The 27,602-nt window shown below is 42.9% G+C and overlaps 1 protein-coding gene across 17 annotated transcripts in view; it reads right to left on the bottom strand.

Annotated features, from left to right (window-relative positions):
* MAP2K5 (mitogen-activated protein kinase kinase 5) overlaps positions 1-27,602 on the bottom strand; it is a 282,473-nt gene that overhangs the window by 24,003 nt on the left and 230,868 nt on the right. For 5 of the 17 annotated variants that reach the window (XM_049611820.1, XM_049611821.1, XM_049611818.1 and 2 more), the window contains one exon: positions 14,146-14,191. The exons of 3 other annotated variants lie outside the window; for them this stretch is intronic. In XM_049611820.1, the coding sequence (XP_049467777.1) occupies positions 14,156-14,191 (36 nt within the window). In that variant the 3' untranslated portion in view covers positions 14,146-14,155. Of the gene's footprint in view, positions 1-715; positions 10,109-14,145; positions 14,192-17,122; positions 17,185-27,602 lie in introns of those variants that run through there. 9 more of the 17 variants (XM_049611807.1, XM_049611808.1, XM_049611809.1 and 6 more) reach the window with 3 other exon arrangements.

The raw sequence follows: 27,602 nt of genomic DNA, 5'->3' as shown, positions 1-27,602 counted from the left end.
AGTTCGAGCCCTGTGTCAGGCTCTGTGCTGACAGCTCAGAGCCTGGAACCTGCTTCAGATTCTGTGTGTATGTGTCTCCCTCTGCCCCTCCCCTGGATGTGCTCTGTCTCTCGAAAATAAATATTAAAAAAAACCAAAACCAAGCAAGGTCATGGCTCCATGCCTGTGCTCCTGCTGCTTCCCTGAATGCCTGTGTTGGACAGACACTCATGGGCCATCTTCCCAGCCTCACTCTCCCTTCTGCCTTCCTGATGGACCCTGATCTCTGGCTCCCTATTCTGTGTGACCTAACTACTTTGTTCACGTGTCTCTCAAGGCACTCACCAGTTTGGCTTCTATTTCATTTAGTCCTACCCACTCCCCAACCAGTTTTATTGAGATATAACAGACACACAGCAGTTATAAGTTTCAGGTGTACTGCATACTGATTTGACATATATATTGTGAAATGATTACCACAGTAAGTTCACATCCATCATCTTATATAAATGAAAAGAAGAAAATGGTTTTTCCCTTGTGATGAGAACTCTTAGAATTTACCCCCCTTAGCAACTTTCAAATATACCATACAGTAGCATGAAGACTCTGCAGACTGTTTTCCATAGTGGCTACACCCGTTTGCATTCCCACCAACAGCAAGAGGGCTCCCTTTTCTCCACATCCTTGCCAATACTTGTTATCTCTTGTCCTTTTGGTGAAAGCCATTCTGACATGAGGTGGTATCTCACTGTGGTTTTGATTTGCATTTCCCTGATGATGAGTGATGCTGAGCATCTTTTCACATACCTGTTGGCCATTAGTATATGTCCTCTGGAAAAAAAAATGTCTATTCAGGTCCTTTGTCCATTTTAATTGGACTATTTGTTTTGTTTTTGCTACTGAATTGAAGGAGTTCTTTATATATGTTGGATATTAACCCCTTATCAGATAGATGGTTTACCAATATTTTCCCCATTCTGTACGTTGTCTTTCATTTAGTTCTTTTTTTTTTTTTCCATTTCATTTAGTTATTTTTGACCACCTGTAAACAGAGATTACTAAACAGCTACTTTTGCCGCACCCCTGCAAGGGTTAGATCAATGCCTCACTTTCACACAGCACTGTAAGCTCCTCTGTATTCCCTGAGGCTCTGCAATTCAAGTGGTTGGTCTGGGAATTGCTTGCTACTGGTCTATGACAAGATAAGAACTATGCCATGTCAATCAGCCCACAGCTTCCTTCACTGACGAAGTTTTGCTGCAAACAAATGTCGGCTAAATTAAACAAGAGGTTTTGAGTCATGCTTGATTTATGTTCTGGCACAAGCTCCTTATCTTGTGGTCAAGAAACAGCTCCGATGCTGCTACCAGTCCACGGTCCATATGTGAATAGCACTAGCAATGGCACCTGGCAACTCACTCTGCACGTAGAATGTGCTCAGTGAATTTGATGAGTTAAAAAAAATTTCCCACAAACTCAAGGAACAGTATCTCTTGGAAGTTGCGTACTTCTACAACCATGACGGTAGAACTGAAAAGGAGAAAAGGTTTGAGGCCCTCAGTTTCTCCTGCAGGTTGACAAAACCAAAAACCAATAATAACTCACAAAATCTTACAGCTTCCCTTCAGCCAACTAACAGACCGAGTGCAAACTCCTGGTGATCATCTTCTCTCCTCCTGTTTGGCCTCTTCGCGCTGAGGTTCAATCTTTGGCCAGGCGCCTGCTGCTGTGTGTGGCCGCCAGTTCCCCGCCTCAACCATGGCCCTGCAGCTGCGGGACGAGGCCAAGGTGGAGGGGACCATACGGAGTGAGGTGAGCAGAGGAACAGTTTTGGCTTCACAAGCAAACTGCTGAAATCCTACATGTTTCTTTGCAGGCTATTTGTGTTTAGCTTTATTTTTGATTGCGAGAAATCGTTGGACTCAGCTGAAATTCTCACAACCATAATCCCTGCCCACTCTAGAACCAGTAGATATAGCTTTGTTTAAGGCCGAATGGTCCAATGTCCATCCTGACTGCATGGCTCCAGGCAAGCCAGTTAACCTTTCTAAAGCCCCAGTTTAACACATCAGTAAAATGGGAATAAGAATGAATGACCCTTGTAGTGTTTGTGTGAAGGTCAAATGAGTAATTTATATGAAAGAACTCTGTAAACTCAGGTGTTCAAAAAATGTTATGTTTAGATGAATTTCGCTCTCTACAAGAAATCTTTTTTTTTTTTAAATGTTAAAGGGTGGAAGCCTTTCCGCATTATCTGCAGCTCCGAGACGCACGCAATCCTCATTCCCACTGCTTTCAAGTAAGTTCAGAGAAAATAAGTTGTAGTATGGGTTTTGGCTACTTTCCCTTATGACCCAAGCTGTGTCCCACGCAGGAGGTAATACACTCACATAAATAAATGTTCTGCAAGGCCTGGCTTACTTGTCACCCATTCACAAAGCCATCCTGGAAAACCCTGGCTGGAAGAAATCATGCCTTCTGCAGAAGACGTTTTTACCTGTTAAATTCATATCATTCCAGTTCGATAACTATTTAGCGCGCATTCTACTTGGGGCTAGGGACCGGGCAGGAGGCTAAGGATACACAGGTAGGTAAGACATGGTGTCCTCCAGAGACTCGTGGTCTTGTTTACGGATGGTTACGAGTTATGTGAACAAGTTGCCGCCACAAAGTGTGAGAAGTGTGCCAGCAGAGGCACTTGCCGGGAGGGAGGGTGCCGTACAACAGGAAGTCATGCCCTCCTGAGGCAGGCCTGGGAAGCTTCTCAGAGGCTGTGCGAGTGAACACTCATTCTCTATCTAAGTCTACTTCTTAGAGTGCTGGGGGCTCTTAAAGTTACTGAAACAGCAGGATCTCGCCATGTGGACGTGAGGAAATAGTACAAGCAAAGACACAACCATGTGAGAATGCCTCATGTGTGCAGGCACCGTGAGGGAGTCGGGGCACCACGCGGGCACCATGAGGGCATCAGGGCACCACGCGGGCACAGCGTGCATGTGGGGGAGCACTGGAGGGGTGAAGGGGCACTGAAGGTGGGCAGGGGTAGGTGAGGCAGGGCCTCTGGCGGGTCTCCCATTCTGTCCAGTGCTTGGTTGTTTCTATCCTCCTGTTCCTTGCTAGACCGTAAGCTGGCTGAAGTCAGGATTCAGGGCTGACATACAGCTTTCCTGGCATTTCCAGGCTGCTCTGCAGAGCGGACACTCGACGAATAAAAATGGTGAGAGAACACCTGTGATGCCCAAAGCGTGTCCCCTCCTTATCTCACGAGAGTAGAATATCTGTACCAGACGTGCGGCCGGTTATAATTCAGCCAGCCCTCTAAATCTACCCTTACGCCTTTCTTTGGTACTTAACCCACTTTCCAGATGACGCGGCATTGCTGCCTGCACAGGAGAGCTGGGCTATTTCCGAAGGCGGGAAGGACGGTGTGCCCAGCCCCGGCTCAGCTGCCCTCCCTGACAGGCGGAGGAAATGCCTGCCTCGGGGAAAGAACTTTCCAGCCCGGGAGCTGGTGCCTCAGGCCCTGCACACACCAGCATTCCAGGGTTGCCGACGTGCCTTCCGAGAGTTAGAGCCGGAGTATTCCAGAGGCAAGGCTGTGGCTTAAAAAAAAAAAATCATGTTTAATTTAAAAATTAGAAACTGGAGCAGGCTGTGAGCACAGGGGTTGATTGAAACAAAATTTAAATTCCTGTCAAGCCCATTTAAACACGGGGGCCCTTCATAGACAATTAGCTGCTCCCTGTGAATGCTGAATAAACTCAGGCCTGGTCACTGCGAGAAGACAGGCGCCTACTGTGAGGCACTGAAAAAAAAATTAACTAAAATCAGGCTGTATGAAATATTTCGCCTTTCAGTATATCACAGGGGTTTGGAAGTGTAAACAAGACAAAAATCGATTCCTTGGTGCCCTCAAATCAATCCCCCAAAATGGTTAGGGCATCTGTTTCTGCTAAATTTTGTTTACATCGGCAGATTTGCCTTAATTGCGGCTGTTTGTCTCCTGGTGTCCCTGGGGCCCTAATCTCCCGATTACTAATACTTAACACTCATTTCACATCTAAAGCTACTTCTAATCCTCAACAGGTTTTGGGGGCTCTTAAAATTATTGAAGCCGCAGAGGCGGGAGACACAGCCTCTTTGTGAAAGGGACATTTTCTTCTCTACTACCAGCTGGGCCCAATCATCACCAGGGATGGTGACAACAAAGGTGGTAAAAGGCTCTTCCACGATGACTGCTGCTCCGCTGGGGATTCAGAGGATAAAAAAGAGCTTTGATGGAAAAATCTCAACAAGAGGCTAGAGCAGTCCAGCCAAATAAAGTTACTGTCATAATCAAATGCTGTCAATCACCATGAAAATCCAATTAAAAATGTTTCAGCACAGCCCTCTTAAGTGGAAAAATGTACCCTATTTATACAAATTTTTGTCAACGCCACACCAATCCCGCAATTAGAAAGTCCTGCTATTAATTGAACGCACCTCCCCCCCCCCCCCCCAAGTTTAAAAACAGACGCAGGCCATTCTGAAGCTTTCCGAGGGAGGTGACACGCACGTAAGCTACTGGCATACAATTAAGAGTTAATCGGGTTACATGTGAAAATTCCATTTTTATTTGTGTCAAGGGAACCTTTGCACAAATAAACGAATGCTACCTAGCCTCCTACTTCAGAATCAGTGACCATTTATATTAAGAGAACAGAGAAACGGTAAACCAGGATACTGGAAAGAAACTAGTCCATGCTCCGGCAAATGTCTCTCGGTAGACCAAGACCTGATGTTTAATTCTAATCTTGAAAATTAAATAGAGGACAGAAGGCCCAAATGTCTCCACTGCCTTTAGGCAGTCTCTAAATGGCCAAGCGAACCTCAAATTATCTGCAGGCAGATTTGGCCCCCCAAATAACCGTGTATCTACAAAGGCCCCACTGAAACCACAAGACTCCGGATCCCCAAAGGTCTCTCTCAAAACTGCTACAAATTAAAAAGCAAACAACCCATTAAACAAATCCAGCTGGTTTCAACTGTAAATACGAGGATTCTAATATTTTTCCAGCCCTTGAAATTCCTGGTTAGACTCATTAATTATTGATAAGAATCGCATCTATTTATTGGAGTGTACTCACAGGAAAACAAGTTTGCTGCCTTCAACAGCAATTCCCAAATCACAGAGCTAGGCTTCAGATCCTTTTATATTCCCCCCTTCCCCCTCCAAATGGCTAAATGTCTCCGGTCTTTTTCAACTTGGTCCATTATTCCCGAGAGCTAGGGGCTGGGGTGGCATGCATCTGCTATGCTGATAGATAAAGACCTTGAAGTCCCCCTGCCATCAATCTAACCAAGCAAAGATGGTGCTGGCCAGGTGGTCTCCTCTAGGGTCTTGGCTCTCTGACGACCTCTTGATTTGGAATTAACTGTCGGGAGCGAATTCTCAAGCGGTCGGAATGCACGCCGACGATCACAGGTGCTGAGCAACAACTACTTAACACGGTGGTATTCCTCCCATACTTCAAGGTGGGCTGGCCGGACCCTGGTGCCTGTCCTGATTGGTCACACCCATGCTGAACTGGTTGGCAAATGCTTCGAATAGCATCCCTGCAAACACTGTGACATCTTAAAAACTCCTTTATTTTGACACCACGTTATTTTACCCAGATGACCTCTGAGCAAGTCAAACAAAGACCTCTGATCAGACCATGCATCCTAGTGTGGTCACCCTGACTCATATTGTATGTTACAATGTCCAGAGATTGCTTGTTCTCGGGTCAGTCTCCTCAGCTTTATTGTGTGAGCTCTTGGAGATCAACGGACCTATCTTGTGTGTCTATCTATTCGATGTCTAGTACAGTGTTTTATTACACTGGACGAGAGAGGCTGGCACGTGCAAAGAGTAAGTGATGGTGATTTCTCTTCTTGCGAGTAGATTAAAGACCTCGCCCGAATGGCAGTAGCATAGATCCGTGCTAGGCACTGAATTATGAGAGCATGACCCTCCTTCAAGGCACTTACAATCTAGTTGGAGAAAAAAGACATCAAACTAGTGAGTTTCACCTCTGGCTGCTCCTTGTAATCACCTGGAGAGCTTTAAAAAATAAAACAGTACCTGCTCCGTGGCCCAAATGCCAGAGATTCTTTGATCTGGGCTGGGATCCAGGCATTGTTTTTTTCCCTCTGATTTTTAACCCACTGGGATGATTCTGAAGAGTTGCCAGCTTTAGGAACCACTGTAGTACATGGACCAACTTGTGAATGTAAGGTGAATATGTAATTTGTGTAATTAAGTGCTGTTCCAAGCGAGAGATAATAAATTCTGGAGTGCTTCAGAGCAGGGAGTGCTCCACTCACTGGGATGGGGAGGAGGATGGAGACCTTCGGGGACAGGGGAGAGGAGGGCATTCCAAACCGAGGCCGCCACCCTAATCAAAGAAGCTGCCAACAGGCTGAGTTGTGTCACATGAGGACCTAGTGACAACATACTCCCAACACCCGGCTTAGCTCGCTGTGAATGTGGCAGAGCGCTGAAGGGCAGCCCAGGCGATCGACTTTCCGGCATCCAGGATAACCAAACTCTTTTTGCGGTCAAGGCCCCACAGCCTCATTGTGCCATGGAACGTGATGCCAGGAAGATGACAGTTGGCCCAGTAGAACAAGAAAGAAGCCTTGCAGGCAGGAGTTCAAAAAACCGCAATCTTAAACAGGCAAATCATCACCATATTAAGAGATCTGACCTGACTGATGGAGGAAAAAAGTTATCCTTAACTGGGAAATTAAAATTGTTAGATCCCCCATGATCAAGGAGTGACAGATTTTATCTATCTGTATCTCTCTTGCTACATGCATGTATATAAATACACACACACACACACACACACATTTATCTGCTAAAGTCTCGTGAAAAGATTAAGCAGTCACGTCTGTGGAAAAACAAAGCTTGTTTTCTGGGGTTATAATCTCTCTGTTCTTGCTGAAGTGCTAACGTGTCATCAAAAATTCAAATTAAAGCTGTCTGATTTAGTGCGATCTCAAGCATCCAGACAGTGATTCTGCCGTTGTAATTATGTGCAATTAAAAAGCTAAAATCAACTTCTTACTAGTGGATTCCTATTTATAAGCAGACACAAACAGATGATTTTAATGGCCTTCAGAACTTGAAAAAAAAAAAGTCATTACATGGTGGTCAACTGGACCTTGTGTGGAGCCCCCCAGGCTTCTGTGATGCTATTTGCGCTTGAAGGAAATACTTAGCTGAAGTTACAATCCCAGCCAGGGTTTCTCCCTACAAATTCTGGGGGCCTTAGCTAATGAGCTGATTTGCACCTCCAGATGAATAACCGAAAATGATGTCTGCAAGAATGGGCGGCCAGACACAATGAGTATGGCCCTAAGGGTCTGTTTTAAAATTATGAACTTTAAGACACAGGTGATGTGGTAGATGTAGTAAGATACTAGATGTAGTAAATGTTACCCAAGTTTAGAATTGCTTGTGAAATCATCATTAGCATCTTGCAAAATTTAGATTGCAAGCAGAGTGGTCCATGATCACTATATGCAAGGAGGCTGATGAAATGTGCCTTTCCTCCTATCTGTACTTAGGAGACATGTAAACTCTAGATCAAAATAAACCAAAGCTCATCTTGGAGCTCAGTGGAATGTGGTGGTAATGTTGAACTTTATCTGAGCCCTGTGCTCCCAGAAAGAAATACAGATGAGAAGTCTCCCCCGCTCTTTTGTTAGCTACAAAGGACCACCCTGCTTTCACAGACCCCTTTCCATCCTTCCTCCTGACTTCCATAAGACTGGCTGATGACTTCCTGTTTACCTGCGTCCGTAACCTTGGCCCCCTCCCTTTTCTCTGAGACGTTCCTCATTAGTAAACATTCTCCATATTGCAACAGCCTGAACAAAATCATCTTCTTGACTGTCCAGTGCATTCTGACTATTGCGGTGGCCAAAAGGTTTGGGGCTAACAATGGTGAACAAAGCCATCTGGTGTAAATCCAAAAGTTACACTGGAATTGAAGTGCTGGACAGATGAAAATCTGACATGGTGCTTTCTCCAGTTTCTGAAAGGGACTGTGCAGATGTCCAGTTTATCACACCCACTGATTAACTGAGAGACCAAGCAACCAAACTATCTGAAAATGTAATTACAATCAGGTTTGGATAAGCAGAGAAGCTACCAGTGACAATTTAATTTAGAGGAGTTAAACAAGTTAACATCTCTTTGCAAGTAATTAAATGTTTAAACAGATTTTTCTGGAGCAGTTTGGTGTTTATTAGCCCCCAAACAATACCACCTCTTATACATAAAGCCTTTTCTGAGAAATGAGATGCCTTCAAGTTTGCAGCTGCTGGGATTTAGATGAAGCAGGGAAAAAAAAAAAAATCTAAAAGCACTATTTTGATTGTAACTGACATCCCTCCCTCAAGATCCCACACCTGCTTTTTATATTTCCAGTCCCACGATTTACTTGCTTTCTAAGCAAAATGTCAAATTTCAATTGCAAACTGTATTCTGTGTTTCTGAATTGAAAACCAAAAAAACCCAAACCTGAGGAAATGCTAAAGGAGGAAGCCCTGCTCTGGAATGTACTAGGAAATGCACAAAATAACAGACATTATTGGAACCTAAGGAGAAAACCCATGTTTTTAAACAATTACTAGAGCAGTATAGTAATAGCATAAAGACAATTTCTGCGCCAGCTTGTTTCTCTGAAATTCTCTCTGCCACTGAACAGCTAGAACAGATAATAACTATTAGTAAATCAAACTCCTCTGCAATATCCAGCTGTGCCTCACACATTTACATACAGATAGAATGGGTATATGTTTTTAATATGTATGTGATCCGTACTTTTACCACAGCCGAAGTGCATGCTACAAAGAAGGAGGAGAATGGGAATCGGATCAGCATGAGATAATAAAGTGGCCTAGATAAAGTATTAGCCAGCGATTGATCTCAAACCGAGATGCTGCTTCTTCTGACCTGATTACTTACTATGCATAGATTCCATTAAATAGAGCTTAGACATGGAAAGCTTCTGGAAATACTCTAAATGCATAGAAGGATCTACAGCACTCCGAACCCAAATTGTAACTGCAGAGGTGCCCACGGCCCCTACCCTCCCTCCCTGAGTCAAGGCCCACATTCAGGATAGGCTGGGGAGGTTAAAGGGCCACCTGACAGCTGGTGGGAAGCCCTGCTGAGTCCCACAGGGAGGGCTTTTCCCTTCTCTCCCCTATGCCAGGCCAGCACCCTCCGAGTGGATGCCTCCCTCCTGAGCTGCTTCTCTGGTCCTGGCGGCACAGCGCTAACTAACAGAATGAAAGGCAGCGAGGGAGCTTAACAATCATTCAGGGTCACGGTCCCGTTTGAAAAACTGATGACAGCCATGAATTCTGCTTTTCAGGAAAGAATGCAAATCCCCACATGCATACACGATGTTGGATGTAATTTCAGGGGCTCTAACAGACTTCCTGAAGTCACAGACCCTAGGTCAAGGACTGGTGATCTTGTCCATCCCCTCTGTTTTGCAGATGAAGACACGAAAGCAGGGAGGGAATGTGGAGCTGCTGACAAGGGAAGGGAAGGGAAGTGTGGAGGCTTTCCTGCTAAATCACAGCCTGACCTTACCTACCAAAGAACCCCAAAGGAAGACTAACTCAGCAGAAGGAATTCTCGTGGCTTACCTGAGCAAGGCTCTATTCAATAATGCCTCTCACCAGATCCCTTTTAGTCACAAATACTTAAACCCACAATTTGAAGAGCAAACCAGACCTGAACCTCTCCATCTCAACATGCTCCCACCTCAAGCTGTCTCTCTGTTTCTGAACTTAGAGGTCTGGTTTTTATTTTGTGTTCTTCAACCTGATCACTGACATTTGGGGAAAATGTCTCCATCACCCTTGCGTTATGGTCTTCTCCCTTCTTGCTGCGTTCTTGCCAACCCATCCCGGTGGGCAACAGCTGTCCCTCACTCCACATAAGCTGCAACATCCCTACCTGGTTGTCTGAAGCCTGGCGAACATTCTGTCTGCCGTCTCCACAGTTTCTACAGCTTGGAAACTTATCTTCTAAGTTGGCGGGTCCTACGTCACAGAACTGGGATAGCGCTGACATAGGTCTTTCCTGCAATTTATACCCGGGTGATTTGAAAGTGGGTTCTTTAATAAGGGCATCATTTTCTCAGGAGCAGAAAGAGTGTGTTGGGGGTGGGGGTCAGCATGTTGAACTTTCTTGGCTGCCTCCATGGCTGGTTTTCCTTTTTTGGGTATAATCCTGACTCCTGATTTATGCAATAGGTCTTAAAAGACTAAAGGGTGAAGGATTTCCCTATTCTTGAATAGAAGTCCACTCACAAAGAAAGGTATGGGTTGGTGGGTGGGTGGGTGCGTGGCTTCTATGTGAAGTCAAAGTTTTCAGACTTGGACTAGGGTATCTTCTACAAGAGGGGGAATTTCTTAACAGATCACCCAGGGGGTGAACGTGTTGCCTAGGTGAATTTCACCTTTGTGGCTTTGGGACTCCCCGAGGCCAATGTCAAAATGATTTCTGTTCCAAAAGGCACCAGAGGTTTCACAATGCTCTGAAAAAGTCTGGCCGCCTACACACTCATGCTTTGCGGAGCCTGTTTCCTTTGCCTGGAATGTCCCCTTAAAAACGCTCTACTAAAGTTCAGTTCATCCTCCAAAGGCCCTTTTCTTTTAAAAAAAATTTTTTTTAACCTTTATTTATTATTATTGAGAGACAGAGAGACACAGAGCAGCGGAGGGGTAGAGAGAGGGGGAGAACAGAATCTGAAGTAGGTTCCAGGCTCTGAGCTGTCAGCACAGAGCCCGACGCGGGGCTTGAACTCACAAACTGCGAGATCATGACCTGAGCCGAAGTCAGTCGCCCAACCAAACGAGCCACCCAGGAGCCCCTAACGGCCCTTTTCAAAGGCTGCCTTCTCCATGTAGCTTTTCCCCATTTCCCCAAATGGATCCTCACAAGACTCTGCTGTTCTTTTATGGAAGTTACTTTATTCTAGTGATCTGTATACTTGCTGTGTCCCCTGCAAGACTGTATGGATGTGGCTTATTCTTCCTTGTATCTTCTGTTGAATCTAGCACAGGACTTTGCACATGATGGTCTATAAATATCTGCTGAATTCAACCATTTATCTGGTTCTGAGACCTCTGAAGATGATGTAGATGCGGCTGATAAGACTGTTGAATGAGTTCTTTATGTAGCATGATGGCCACATGCCAGAAAGGTGTAGCGGCTCAAATGAACCCCAGATTCCCCAAAATGTGAGCGTTAAAGTAAACTTCTTGGTCCAGATTTCATATGCTTCCACTTAGAACTTTACTGATAACCATCTTAGGAACAACCACATAAAGTAGAATTAAATAGCTAAACACCTAGATGAGTCCTAACACTGGGATTTTAGTGGCCTCAAGGGCCCAACTTGAATTGTACGTTGCATCTTTAAGATTGACATGGTCAAAAATTGCAAAGATGATGGTGTTAAAGCTGGGGTATTCTGCAGATAAGGTCATCCCATCAAATAAAAAGACAAAAACTGCTTGCACACCCACCATGTGCCTGGCCCACCCCTCCCTGTGGTCTGATTTACTCGGGCGGGACTCGCTGTATTCACTGGTGGTCACGGCCACACCGGAGTTCCCTGGTGACGAATCTGTAACTCTCAGTATTTCCACCCTGTCCCACTCTGATTTTCTTCCTTTGAAAGTCCTGCAGGCCTCACAGTTGATGCGGCCCAAGCTGTGCAGACCACTTCGGTCCCCTGCTGGGTGGTGTCCCTGCGCTTGGGAGATAAACTGCTCTTTTTGTGGAAGGCAGGCCCCCACCCACAGTGACAAACATCCTCTACAGTTCATGTTTCAGAGCATGCTCTCAGTTTCCAGATGGGAGCACCATCAAATAGGTTGTAGGTGGAGAGGGAAAAGGAAAAATTAAAGCCATTGATATGATAGAAAAAAATGAAAAAACTGGTTCCTTAAGATTGGGCTCCTAGGATGTGACTCAGGTTCCTCAAGCCAGGTACAAGCCATTTTCTCTCCCATTCCCTATTTGGCTCAATATTCCGGTCAGAGGCAAGCAGGGCCCAGCCCTCTTGACCACAGGAGCCACACACACATTGCAAGTTTCCTGCCTCCTCACTGAACCCTTTCTAAGCCAGGGGGCCTCACCGGTGCGGCACCTAAGGGAATACGTCCACTTAATTTAAACTGAGGACAGTCCTAAAAATGTTACATTAAGTATAGGATGATGCTTCCTCTGACTACATTTTTCATTGTATTTTAAGGATTTTATTTATTTAATGTATATTTTAAACTAATCTAAGTCTATTTTTTTTTAATGCTTATTTATTTTTGAGAGAGAGAGAACGAGCACGAGAGGGGTAGGGGCAGAGAGAGAGGGAGACAGAGCATGAGCAGGGGAGGGGCAGAGAGAGGGAGACACAGAATCTGAAGCAGGCTCCAGGCTCCAAGCTGTCAGCACAGAGCCCGTTGTGGGGCTTGAACCCACAGAATGCAAGATCATGAACCGAGCTGAAGTCAGATGTTTAACCGACGGAGCCACCCAGGCACCCCGTATTTTATGGATTTAGTGTCATTTATTAATTAAAACCATGGGACAGCACACACCAGCGTGCACAGTTGTAAAGAGAGCTACTGGAATATGTATTCCTTGTCTCTCTCTACACACACACACACACACACACACACACACACACCTTTACATACACTTGCTTCTAAGGCACTGAAAGTACTCAGCCTTTAGCCTTGTCTTTATGACTTGTCGCCCTGGAGTTGTATTCCTTACCAAGACATACATCCATATGCATTTATGGGTGTACGTACGATCTGCAGTGTTTTATTTATAAGTGGCCAGCTCATTGCAGCACTGAAACATGCATTTACAAACAGATATCTGTTTTATGAAACCCTATTCCTTTGTTTTAATAGCTGAGCTATCCAGCCATAGCATAATAATGTACAAGGTAAATGGGTCTCCATCTCTAGAACCTGTTCCAAGTTTTCTCAAATGTGACTAACTGCAAGAATTTCCCGACCATCAAAGAGACGTCACCACCAAAAGACCAGTTTATTCTAGACATGAAACCTGCACAGTTATAAATTGCAGAGGTTTTAGGGGTGAACTTTAACTTGAAACTACCCTGAAATAGAAGATTTGCTTCGGGGGTAACACAAAGGAGAAAACTACCTTCCTCGAAAGCACTCATGATGCAAAAGGGAAACATGCTGTTATTTTATATTCCAGGATGAAATCTGTATTATACAGAAGAAGTCTGGGCACTTGGGGTGTTTATTACGATGGCATACAATGGATGAAAACCTCTGAACTGGTATCTGTAAAATGCTTATTGTTAAAGTGGTGACAGAACATTGGCCGGAATTTGCTGAGTGCAATAATGTAAAGATAGGGAACGGTTTAAGCAAAACGTAAGAAAGAGCAGACTATAATTATTACTTACTAATGCTCGATGCTAGCGTTATTCTAACAGCTTGTGCACTGTCAAATCAACAATCTGCACTAAATAAATGACCATTTGGGAATTGCTAGGGAGCGTCTCTGTTCCTCTCCCTGCTCGACTAAAAACTGTCATTTGCAATCAAAGAAAGCGGCCTTGGAGCTGAGAACACAGCACCCGCAGCCTTAGAGTTGTCTCTTTCTGAGTAAAGACCAAAGATTCACATTAACTTGATCTTTTGCAGCCAATCTAATTTCATCCTACATGAATCCAAGAGGACTCCATGCCACGATGAGAATTTCCTGTAGGACTGCGCTAAAAACTTAATATGCTGACTCTCTTTTCTGTTACCAATCCTCTAGATTCTGAGAGGCTGTAACAGCAAATGAGGACAAGGAAGTAACCCAGATTAACTTGTGATCCTTGAGTGTGAGGCGAAGGAAGACAGTTCAGCCTTATGTGTCGAAAAAGTGGTAGGTTTTTAAAAAGTAGAAAATGACTATATGAGGCTATGAGCTTCACAAACACCTACCCAAATGGAGTAAGCAATGTGGCCTCTCCAGAGCCTGTGGATGTTTTAAATTCCATTCTGGTTCTTTTAACAGAATATTAAGCACAGCCATATAAGTAGAGAATTCTAATGTAACTAAAAATATGTACTTACCATCAAGTCCTCAGGTGCTGGTCTTTCTTTTGGTTGTTTTCGCATGCTGTAAAAGGGGGGGGGAAACCTCATTGTTATCTGTATCGCTTACAAATTTGTGCTGTATTTCCCACCGTTGGCTCTATCTCCTGGAATCTGAATGTTTTCAAATTTACGAGTTCAATTCCTGGCCAAAGTATTAGCATAGATTCCTATCTTTTATTTTGGCCTTTAATTATCAGATTTTGGGAGACTCTCATGAATCAGAAACACCAAGATTTTTGAGAGAGAGTTATGCTTGCAATACAGATGAAGCATGAATTTAAAAATGTGAAAAAAAAAAAACCCTGGCAATATTTCTTCCTGGCTCAGTTTTCGATGTATTTCCAACTTAAATCTAGGGAACAATATAATTCTTTTTTGGTAACTGGGATAAAGTAATAAGAAAAGAAACATGACTATCAGGTCAAATGAAAAAACATCTTATTCCTTTCATTATTTCTCTGAATGACAAATAATATATAAAGACGTCAGGAATCTAGATAATGCTATAAAATTACAAATGGGCCGTTAACATTATCTCCACTTTCTTTTATTCTGGCTACATAATGCAAGTTGGTATTCATTAAATAGCCGTGGGGGAAGTTAAGTTTGTTTAAGCTGCTTAAAGAATCCCATTCCTCATACAAAATATTGCTTGTCTCACATGCAGTCCGTATAATCAGTAGCTGTGTCATGTACGCAGCTACACAATGAAGCACTCATACGTGGCACTGACGTGACTATGGGTAACTACCTATTTGGTGGCCGTATCTGTGCTAAACTCAGTGTCTGCGGCACGAAGTCATGAAAGATGACTGCTTCTTCTATTACTTCAAAATCACACAGATGCTTCTCTTTACATAAGGCGACCTCTAACAAGCTAGAAGAAAACCCATCATATAATCCCTGCATTTGCTGACTATTTTTTTTTTTTTTTAAGTAGAAAGACTTAATGATCATTTGGTAAATAAGAACCGTGGTTATGAACCATTAATGACATCGAGGACATTTGCCTTCCCTATAAATAACCATATGCACCTCTCAAATACTGCATCCATTAGCAAGTAATTCAAGCTGTCTCGCCGGTGGAGTTGGTAACAGTCCTAATCTGACATTCCAAAGTAGCTGTATCTCTTGGGAAAACAAGGCTATTACCCACTATCATTTCTGTTTCGGCTTGACATCTGTGGAAATTTCAACACAGGTTATCCCTCCCCCTGTCTCCATTAAACTTCTACACAGCAGCTGATTAATTTTTTGGGCAGAAGGAAGGTAGAGTCTTATCTGCTTTTCCCCATCTGCCCAGAACCAGCTACACCCCCACCCCCAAGTGGGTCTCAGGCCACACAGCGAGATGCACAGCCATCTGATCACAAACCCCACATCTCCGGGGCAGGTGATGCCCAAACCAGCACCCCGGGCAGTTTAGGAACGGCACGGTTTATGTTTCAATTTCTGCATTTCAAAATGGGGCCTTCCCATGATGTGCTTCTGAGTGTTTCTAGGAATTCCACGTAAAGGAAATTAAGAGAGATTAATCCACATTTCTGGATAATGGCTCTATATTATCAATGAGCCCAGGAGTCCAGTGTTCAGCCAATATATGTGCTTTTTCCAACACGGCATGCTTTGGAAATAAAATGACTGCAGGGTAAAAACAGTTTTTAAAAGCTACAGAATATTATATTAGTATTTTAAATAAATAGAAACAGTGTTAATAAAATTTTTAAAGTCGGGGGGGGATCTCTTTCTCACATATTTGTCTATGGAATATAAACTGTATGAGACATTTTTATTAAGAGGTAACATATTACACTTAGTCAAAAAGGTGATAAAGCTTGACATTTATATTAAGGAATATTTCTTGGTTTCACTTTAGTGTAATCATCAGATGGATCATGGGGGTGGGGAGGGGAAGGGGACAGTGTACAACCATTTCAGTTTAGCAAGGACTCCTGGCTGCACCATTTCGTGGTACTGCAGGAATGAAAGGTTCATTTTCCACCACTCAACAGGACTCTGGAGGGGTGACAGAATGGAATTCGGTGAATGAGAGGAAGAAATGTAGAGGCAGTTATGAGAAAGTTCCAGAATGTCCAGAACAGTTTCTAGTTCGTTCTGTCTCCTGCTTTGGGGTGGTCACTGCTATGCTCCCAGTTTCCTTCTCTCCCTGTCTCTGTCTCTCTCCATGCAGAGGTGAGGGAGAAGACAGAAGGAGGGCAGTGGAGCGACGGGGCCTGGGCCACTGACTGGGGAAGAGGCAGGTGGAGGAGACCTCGTTCTACTGAGGGGAAAAAGGCAGAGGGTGCAAAAGGAACCCTTCCTCAAGTGTCAAATGTCGAGGGGCTGCCCAGAGGCTCTGAGGGCCCCTTTGACCAAAATCCTGCGGTTCCTCCCAGTTCTCCAACTGTTCAAGTGGGCCTAATGGAACCATGTTTTCATAGTCTTTCAAACATCAAAATTCACTGAAATGGGACACCAGTAGTCTGTCTAAAATATAACCAAGGATAAAAGTTATTTACTGACAATCCGATGAATTAATAAACTATGCTGCTTCCACTAAGTGACAGACAGTTTTATGGGTAACTTGAGGTTACATTAATAAAAATAAGCTTCATATGTCTGTTCAATAGGGGCTATAAAATTGTGTGTTTCTTAAAAAAAAAAAAAAAAAAATTGGGTAGCAACAGTATCTGTGCTCCAAGAAGTAGCCTGATTCTCAGCTGTTTATTAAGACAGGAAAAAGCCTCTAAAGTACATTTACGACCCTTTGTGTAAATAACGTTTACATAATTTAAACAATTTCTTCAGCTTTGCTGCCCCATCTGCCCAAGGCCCCGAAGTCCCTCCCGTCTCCAAAAGGAAGCAGGGAGAGCCATAAGGTCTCACGGAGCCGCAGAGTTAATGGCATGTATCATTTACATTGAGGGCATGGCATGTTTGCAAACGGGCTCACCACTGAGTGATGAAATGTACAAATGGCTCGGAGAACTCTCCAACCGGAAGGACGGGCGAATCCTGGGATGGAGGAGAAACAAGTCACCAAAAGTCACAACAATTCCTCTTCTTCCTTTATATCCACCCCCACCTCCCCCCAAGGAGCAGCAGAATATATAACAGGGATTCACCAACATGTGGAAAGGAAAATAAGGCCTCGTCCAATTAAAAAGACTGTCGACACCCTCTCCCACATGTTTATGTAAAAACGCCAAATTTAAAGCCACACACATTTTACAATAGTGAGAAACATGAGAGCAAAGAGGGAGGGGAGGTGAAAAAAGGACAATGATAGCCACAGGGTAGGAAAGAAGGTACGAAAGTGTAAATGAGAAATTAATGATTATTTAAGTAACACACAAATGGTCTTGTAATTAACAAAGAGCTGTGAAATTATTCTTGTGCTGACCTCTGTTTCTTTTACTGGATTTGCTATTTATTTACACTTTCCCTTTTATTTACATTTATTTGTATATTCAACCGATCTTAACTGCCTGCCGAATCATGTGGGTCGGTTTGCTTTTGTTTTTGTTTCTGTTTTTTACTTGAATAGAAAGGCTTTTATGGGAGAAGCTGTTTCTTGAAAAGGAATTTTAGCCTAGTTGCCAGTCCAGGCAAACTCGTCATAGGAGAAAACCAGTGAATTAAGGACACAATGAAAACCTCCCACCTTGACCACCAAACAGAACTGGGGTGGAGGTGGGAGTCACTCAAATGAGCAGGAAACAACACAGCAACAAATGACAACCACCGGGTAACACAGGGAGCAGACCCCATTACCATTTGCAAAGGAAGGCTTTAAGAATTTAGGAGTTTTTCCAAGAATGACAGAGAGCGCCACTGTGTTTATAGTGTAACGGCTCAGGATGTAATGAAATTACACTGCAGAGTACTTTAACAGTCATCTCATTAGACCTACAGTTGGAACAAGAGAGCCACATAAAGTAGGCAGCTGCAAATGACTCCATTCCCATCTATTCTCATTTGCTATTAAAAATACCTTTCGGCGGCTTTTTTCCTCTCTGACATCCCTACACAAAGTGCCCTGCAAAGTATGATACATGCACCTATTTAAATTAACAAAGGAATGACTTATTTTAATCTCACTGTGCTTTGGAGTGCTTTGGCCATTTGGATGAGCAATATATCATTACATACAACCTTCCAGCGCTGCAGGCAAGAAACTCAGAGCATGCAGCATTTGGTGGGAGCCAAACAATTTCTCTAGCACACAACTGTGTCAAATGCATGCATGTATTCATTATTGAGAACGAGAGGAAATAGCTTTGATGTAGTGGAAAAAAGAAGATGATAAAAGCACCTCTGCAATATGCGTGTCATTATCAATGGTGGCAGATAGATACAATTGCACAGCCTCCTATGTGATTAGTAAATATACATATAATTGCTGTGGCCAATTATCAGAAAAATGAGATCGGTAATTACAAGACAGAAAATTAACTAGAACTCTTATTAAGGCTTTGTTTCCAATTCAAACAATTGGAAACTGCTGGAAAACACAATTAAATCAAAAGGAACTGAGGGGGTCAGAGCAGCCAAAACAAAACAAAACAAAACAAAACAAAAAACAAAAAACAAAAAAACCAAAAACCAAAAACCAACAAACCCCAAAAACCCAAAGAGGTTAAAAGAAAAGGAATGTGAACAAAATGATTCTTAGATTTTGCATATCTGTTCTCTTTGCATTTACTCTGTTCATCCAGAGCAGGGTTAGTTAGTTAGTGATCATAAACTTAAAATTCTCATCGGCAGAGAAAGGTTTCCAAGAAGAAAGGAAAACAAAGGAAAACGGGAGTGAAATAAAATCTTGCCAAGTTCAAAGGATTACATGCAGGCATTACACAGAGACGACATGAAAAACGGGGGGCTGATGAAACAGTCCGCTCAAAAGAAACAAGGCACGCAGTAACATGACAAGTCTTCGATAAAGGTACTATAAAATGGTCACAGAAGTCCCATCGGTTTGAAGAGCAAAAATAAAACATGATATCAATTTCAGCCTGGCCTGTTTTAGGAAAGCCATATATATCACCATGCCTGCAAGACCCTACGAGGCCCAGTTCAAGAAATGACATTTCACTGTCTCAAAAACTATTAGTAAAAAAATGGTTCAAAGTCTGAGGTACAAAAACTATGGGCTCTGATCAGGTAGTTAGTCCCCTCAGTCATCATTTCGGAGATACTTTTGAAGGCTGTGGTACTGGAAGTGTCTGAGTAGTAGCTGATTTAAAATGCAATGTTTAGGAAGAGAAAAGCCTGCTGCCTTAATGTGGCTGAATATTTACCAAGATGGTTAAAATTCTGGGCCGGTTTTCTATGGAGATCCTGGTATAAAATGATGTCATTGTGGACCTCATTTCAAAGTATGATACCAAGAGTAAATTAATGAATTATAGACTAGGCAACTTGATGAAGATGTCATTTTAACATGGATGAGAAACAAGGCGAGGAAATGTGACATCTTTGCATGGGTAGTTAATTTTATTTAAGACCTGATATTGTAGCCTGTTAAGTTCCTCATAACATAAAACTAAGGAACACTGGGTGGTACCCATGAATAATTTATTTCACTTGTGAAAATGCCAGCCCAAGTCGACTTTACAGAACCAGAGAGAGTGGATTCTCCTCTCAGGGGTGCCTGGAAAGAATCAGTCATCAGAGATGCAGGGGGGTGGTTGCGGGGGCGGGGGGGGGGGAGGAATTCTAATCTCACATGCATAATGCCAGGTATTTCTTTTCCTTTTAAAAATCCATGTCTCTTGCATACCTCAAAGGAGAATTTTCTGAGATACAGAAGACTGAATGGCAGGCAGGGGGGCGGGGCAGTCAGAATGCCACGACCAACATGGGGGTGGAGGGGGAGCAAAGGAGTCCTCTGAGAGCCTCACCACTCCACAAAAGCACACAGGCAGTTAACACTCCGAAGGAAAGCAAATGATAGTATTTACCACACTGGAGGATTTTCAAGTATACTTTTCTCATATTTAAGCAAGTAAAATCAGAAGTTTATTTAGATCAGCATGTAAAACACCTCTAAGAACTTGCCTATTTCATTATCTAATTCAAATGTGCGCGAAGGAGGGAGGGAGGCTCAGCTCAGAGTGGAGCTGTCCCAGTTTCCCTGCAGCTCCCAGGGAGGGAGAGCATCCAGTCACCGCCAGGTTAGAGGGAGACTGAGAACCATGCCAGGGGGTTCAGGGATCTAGTGAAGTACTTGCTGCTACTTATCAAAAATGTCCTCTGCCAAATATGGGTTTAGGGAAGATGAACAAATACATTTCGAAAATATAAGCGCGAATTGGAGAAGCAGTTACACTAATAACTCTCAGGACTGGCTGAAACTGACTCTAAATTGTTAATAAAAGTCACTCTTTTTTAAGACCCTGGGTGCCATACTTCACCTTAAGGGCTTTTTTGGGGGGTTAGCTCTTCTGTTGAACTTCTAAGGGCAGAGGTATGGAATGAAGCAGTGGACACAACCTTAACCAGAAGCCTTAACCTGAGATTCTAGTCCCAAATCAACTTTAGAGTCCTGCTAAAGGGACACAGGCTGGATCTTGTTATCGAGCCGGCAACTGTTATATAAAAACAGCTGCCATAAACCATTTCAGTAAGCAATTCTGGTCATCAAGGAGGACAGTCCCCAAGTCTCAGAGGTTTCTGTAACTACCTGGTCAGCCCCCTTTGCTAAACAACTGGAACACAAGCACGTGGCAGGCTAGAGAACAGCGAAGGACAACGGGAAAAAAGTTTGAGTGATGCCTTTGCCTTGTGAATAATGAACAGTTCAGGAAGGTCAACCCATTACAACTGAAACTGTTTAATTATTAATTATGCACAATCTATGAGCAAAAGGACAAGTTCAGAATGTTTAATGTATGCTAACTTCAACTGGACTCTCTCTGGGTATTTTGTTATTAGCACTTGTCAGCAAGGTACTCAGGCATAAAAAAAGGCAAGCAGCAGAAAATCTGAGTTGGTGTGTGTGTGTGTGTGTGTGTGTGTACATACCTGCACAGTCAAAGAGTGGGGGAGGGGGGAGGGAGAAGGAGGTCTGATTCCAGTCACTGCTGCTGCTAGTTCACTTGCAGACTAAGTATGTCAATAAGCACACTTTATGACTTGAGAGCGGGCAGATAGGCTGGGTACTCGACACACAGAAAACACAGATGAGGCTTTTGGAATCACTTACTTAAAAGAGAGATCATCATTTTAAATGTAGAGTTTTTTTTTTTTTAACTATGATGTTTCTTGGCTTTGAAAAGATCCATGACGACATTTGTGCACACATGTGCACACACACATACGCTTGAGTACGTAGAAAACTGGTAGAATCTGAATAAACTGAGTGGATTCTATCCATGTCAATATCCCGGTTGTGGCATTGTACTGTGTTTATGAGCTGCTACCACTGGGGGAAACCGGGTGAAGGGTGAACAGGCCCTCTCCATGTTATTTCTTACAGCTGCATATGAATCTAAAATGATGTTGAAACAGAACGTTTAGAAAGAAAAAGGTAGGGACCTATTTTTAAAAACTCTGATGAGGTCCGGATTCTTGGCAGAGCTTAGCTTTATGTAAGGGGAAAGGCTGGCATAACTACTCAAATGGAAAGCAGTTAAGGGAACTTGGCTTAAGAAAATAACCTGAGGATTTAATTTTTCCCTTTAACTCATAATTAATATCACAATGAAACCTGACAAGGATATGGTAGTTAATTCAGACACTGATAAGGCACAGACATGAAATACTGTATAAAAATGATAGTCTGAGGCGCCTGGGTGGCTTAGTTGGTTAAGTGTCTGACTCTTGATTTCAGCTCAGGTCATGATCTCATGGTCCTGAGATCGAGCCCCATGTTGGGCTCTGCGCTGAATGTGGAGTGTGCTTAAGATTCACCCAGTCTCTCTCTCTCTTTCTCCCTCTGCCCCTCCCCCACTTGACATGCACGCACTCTCTCTCTGAAAAAAAAAAAAATGATAGTCATTCATTACTTATTTATTGGTTCATTCAGTCAATAGTTTTCTTGACCACCTACCATGTGAAAGGCTCTGAGCCTGGCATTCTGGGATGACTGATATTTAATCCATAACCTTAAAGAACTGGTATATTATTCAGGGGGATAAGGTGTGCACCCCTAATAAACAGCCCTGCAGGATGGAGGAAATGGCCAAGTAAGGGCTTGGCATTCATTTTAATCTGTGTCTTGTTCCCTTCTCTTTGTGCAAAACAGACATTCCTTCAAACCAAGATTTTATACTTACTGGCAGTAAGAGAAGGAAGACAGAAGGGCCACTTCTCAAAATATCAAGGTGTTGGCCAGCTGGTGAATTCTATGATCAGTTGGGATGTGGTTAGATTAAACCAGCCTGGCAAGTTAAACAGAATATGGCAAGCCTTCCAACATTTTTAAGAGCCCATTTCTAGACCTCAAGTCATCAAGCCAGTAGGTAGTTAACAGCACGTGGAGTCTGATCAGTAGTGAGTTATGCACTAATACTTAAAAAATAAATTTTCTAATTCAAGCCTGATGTTCCTTTGGCTTGGCCCAACGATTTCTGTTCCTACACACTGGGACTCACGCTAATTGCCACGGCTCTCTTAGACTGCTCCACTTTTGTCCACAGTGTTGGGGTCAAAGGCTGTTTGTAATTCCAGTGGCTTCACGTCAGGCAGAACAGAATTTTGCCTTGTTAGACCCCAAATTGGTTTTTGAGTCTCCGCTGTTCACTGCCTTAAAATAGCATTTTCACGAGACACCTGCAGGATCCAGATAAGTCTCCTCTTGACTGAAGAGGAAACCTGGTTTGTTTGAAAACAAGAGGAAAAAAAAGACACAGAAAAAGCACCCTCACCTTTAAAGATCTCCACAGAAGCTTATCTACAAACCAAAAAATCTATGTGTCCAAAGTGTCATCCAATGGTAGATTTTGGGAAATTAGCTCAGTTTTAGTATTTTGAAGGTCCTCAGTGTTTGCACCTGTAAGTTGCCGCTACAACAGACTGTGGCAGGGGTGGGGGTAGGCGGGGAGAAGACAGTCACATCTTGTCAGAGAGGGAAAGGTGGGAAATAGATGGATAGGTGCTCCTGGTCAGTCAGAGAATGAGGCAGCCCAGTTTAAGATATGAGTGAACCGTAAGTACACATTGGAGTTTACAAAGTCAGTCAGTGCTTATAAACAACACTCAGTTTACTTAAAAACATGGTCACTCTGTGAGGAAACAATCGGTATTTTGCCATTATGTGTATTTTTGATTTCACAATGCAGACACAACCAACCTAATCTTTGGGGTGTTATGAGGGACAGCGGCTGGGAATGAGGCTTTGAATTTAGGAAGGCTTGCAGATGGACATCATCAGAAAAGAGTGTCTGTGACCCTCCTCGGCTGGAGGCCAGAAAACCCTCCTTTTACTCCCCATTCCACATCAAGCCTTGAGCAGAGAAAGTGAAAGATGATTCAATTTCCACACCGGGTCACCCCATGCTCTGGGTTGCCAGATGTGACAAATTACACGTGTGGGCATTTTGGTGTGAAGTTCTGTCCACTGGGTCTGGGCTGACAGTAGCAGCTCATTTAACTTGTCTTAGAAGGACCTGGCACCAGGGGCAAAAGGCCTGAATTTCTGCTACTGAAACATCCACCTGACCTATAAGCCCTTAAAGCAAGGGAGACCCAGCTGTTAGCCAAGGAAACATCACAACCTGATGGCTTATAAAACCCACAAAATATAAATGAATAGGTCTAAAGGAATCTGTCTGTAGGTAACTGAACTTTGAGATCATAAAGATTTTCCCTATTTTTTTTCTCGTAAACACGTTCCAGAAGTTATCCAGATACAAAGAGAAGAGGAAAACACGTCGTCATTAACATCAAAACTAACCCATCATTTACTCTACAATTTTTGTCACGTAAAAGATTTATATTTACCTAGAGATTTTCTAAACCTATGGCAGAGATCTTGATGTTTTATAAATTTCCTTGAAAATAGTAGAGAACTGGAAAATGGACTAATCTTTTAAACCATATTTACAGTTGCTTTCTCTCCAAAGCTAATAAACATTGTTTTTTCTCTTTTTATTTTAGGTCACTTGTTGGTCATAGGCTATAGTGCACAGTAATATTTATAGGTGTCTGTATGAATAGCACACCCACGCACTTACACACATACTTGCACACTAACATCCACATATACCTCCCTTTTCCGTGGCGTAAGCAGAACAGCAAAAAACATGCTTGTCTCATACCAAAGGGATTTCATTTACAAAAGTAAAACCCGTTATTGTCCTCTCTGTCTGTAGCCTCCCAATGCATTTCTATTGCTTTTCCATAAAACACTACTGCAAATAATCAAGCATGACCATTGACATCCACAAGATTGAGTTTTAGGAACCATTAAATGAGCTCACCCTCGTGGGAAGCTTCCTGCTCAGGCTGGTCTAAAGGTAATTATTCAGCAATTCCTACCTGTGGTTTTACCTTGTCCCTATATAGTGTTTGAATTTCATATGCTGGTGAGGTCAATTTTTTTTCCTCAGGAAAAGTCCAGCTACACATGTTTGATCCCGGACTTAAATTATAATGTTAATATACACACTTCACCAGGTTCTATGTACAGAAGTGCTGATTAAAAGAAATCTTAGATTACAGGTAGATCATCAGCTATATTAAACAAAAGCAAAAGAGGAAAATCTCCGGGAGAATAATAACGCTCGCTTAACAGATTCCGAAATGAAAGGAATTATTCCTCTTTTCATAGGTAAGGGGTTGGCACGGAGACACCTGAACTACATCCACACACCGTTCAAGGGCAAGAACCTGGCAGGTCCGTGTCCTGAAAAATCAACAAGCCATAACACCATCAAGTCAGACTCCGAGAACTCCCTGAAATCCAAAGACCACATCGTCACACTGTATGTCCTCCTGATGTTCACTCGACTGTTAGAATAATCACCACCGTTTGCCACCTGTGCTGCAAGCTATGGATAAGGGGGAAGCTGAACTTCCAGGGGCTCCGTGGAGGAGGAGTGCTGGTGGTAGCCGCTCACACATTTTGATAAACAAATTCAAAGGCGGTGTGAGCTGTGACTCAAAGGCTGGAAACGGTATGTGAAATTGTGCTGTACCTGGTTCCAAACAATAAACTCGGGGAGAAGGGAATTTAAAGCTGGGTAAAGAAGATAGCACGTCGGTTTAAAATTAGTCAATATGAGAGGAACAAAGACAGGGAGAGAGGGAGACAGGGAGGGAAGAAGGGGGAGGAAGTGAAAAAAAAATAGAACTACACACTGTGAAATGAACAAGTTCAGTTAGAATGTTCATCAGGATTTGGAAAATCATAATGCCATCTGCTACTCTGGACCTCAGAACATCAGGGATCTTGGGGGCCCAAACGCTTCCATTTCCAGGAGGAAGGAAGGAACTTATACTCCCTGGAACGCTGCCTCCATTCTGGAATGGAGGCAACACCCAGCCGATCGGTTTGGAATCTCTTTTGAGAACATTTGCACTGTTCACATACGCGTTTTCCCTGGTTTAGGGAAAATGAACGGCAGGCAAAATGATTACATCAACTCGGCAGTGAGGCGGAGCAGTGCCCCAGCCTGAGCTGCTGGGTAACTGACCCTGGCATCCAACTTGGGCTCAGGGTGTGTAGGTCCCATCATGGTGGATTAAATGAGCATTGTCCTACGGCTGGATAAGACTTCACAATAGAGCAACACATGTTAAATGACAGCAGCCAAAACTGGCCCCACCAGGCAACTGCCCATTCACAGAACGCTATTCATACGCCTCCACCACCAAGAAATTAATTCATTAATAATACATCAGGCTTCATGGACAATTCAAAGAAAACAACACAAGGCTACTTGTTCAATGACTGCCTAAAGATGCAGAATTTTTCCTGGTTAAAAACAAACAAACAAAACCCAAATCTAATTGACTTACTGAAATCTAAATCATAGGGACGTTTATGCTAATATTTCAGTTAGTGAAAAAGAAGAAATGGTGAAAGTCTATCCACTGAATTCACTCAGTGCCACTAGGAAATAATAAAAATACAGATTTTTTTCAGCAGTAGCTAATAAAATCTGAATTTATATAACTGTGTCTTTGGAAATTATTTTTTTCCATTTAGGTGACTTTGTACATCCTTCAGACTATCAGGAAAAATTTTGCTTTTAACTTGTTTCTTCTGTTACATTTTTTAAACTCACTTCTTTCTTTCTCCTCCCTCCCGACAACTCATAAATATGAATTAAATATAATTATAAATGAACAGAACATTAACTTTTGGATTACTGCTGTGTTTTGGTAGAATGTTAATGTCATTTCTAAAGAAACAGTTATTACCAATAGAAAAAGTAATTACTAAAGGAATCATGGCCTTAATGCTAACCTATTTTCAATCTTCAAACCAGCCAAACTGCATTAATTTAAGCATACTGGACTTTTCAAAGGAGGTATTAGATTTCTAAAGGCTGCCTTACATAAAAGAGGAGTATCAGTTTTCAGGGTCCCAATTATATATTCCCAACTCTATGGGATACAGGTCTAGTTAGCAATATCGCTGGAGGACAAGACTATTGTATATCCCCTTGTATTAACTTACCAAGTTTCTAATGCCTCAGTCACTAATTCATACAAGTTATAAACATCATGGAATTGCATGTCGACACCCATTTACTGGAGTGGTCAGAGTGTTAGCTATGTGGGAAGAAGCTGAGGGCCTGCATAGGACATCAGAAAGCTCAGGCCAGCAATTCTTGTCTCACTGTAAACCACCTGCAGTTACATATTGTAAAAGGAACAGGCCAGCCTTTGGAGGCTGGGAGCTGAGGGGATGAGGATTCCTTTTACTTTTTACTAACTTCAGAAGCCAGAATGATGGCAAAGTCCCCTAGGTAAAAAAGTGAATGCATATTATTTCCTCTGGGGTTGGTTAATACCACTTTTTGAATTCCAGGGAGATTTTCTTAGGCAACCATTTTCACCCCAACCCTCTGCCCCCAGAGAGCACCTGCCGTGTTCATAGCCCAGCAGCTCCTCAGTTAACCAGCCCTCAGTAACCTGTCTGGGAATGAGTGATTCTCCATGAATGAATCTTTTTAAGACAACCGGAGGGTTTAGGAGTTAAACCTTTGGTATATATAAATCTTTCTAAAAGGAGTCAAGCTCCTTCCTGCCGATTTAAACAGATATGCAGAATAGAATTCAATTCTTTCTTAAAGACCTGGAGTCATTCTTATAGACAGCGAAACCGAACTGTGTTGCAATAGATCTATGCCCTTGGGGCATGTCTGCAATGTTTCTAAGTTGTTTTTTCTATAGCTTTTAAAATAATCTCTCTTTGTGATGTCAGAATGTTCAGCTGCCACTTTTTCCTTCTGGCAAGGTCAGTTATAGTGTAGTAAGTG

Source organism: Panthera uncia, assembly GCF_023721935.1.
Source record: "Panthera uncia isolate 11264 chromosome B3 unlocalized genomic scaffold, Puncia_PCG_1.0 HiC_scaffold_1, whole genome shotgun sequence".
Taxonomy (NCBI): domain Eukaryota; kingdom Metazoa; phylum Chordata; class Mammalia; order Carnivora; family Felidae; genus Panthera; species Panthera uncia.
The sequence above is the reverse complement of the archived record's forward strand: the minus strand, read 5'-3'. Positions and strand labels throughout refer to the sequence as shown.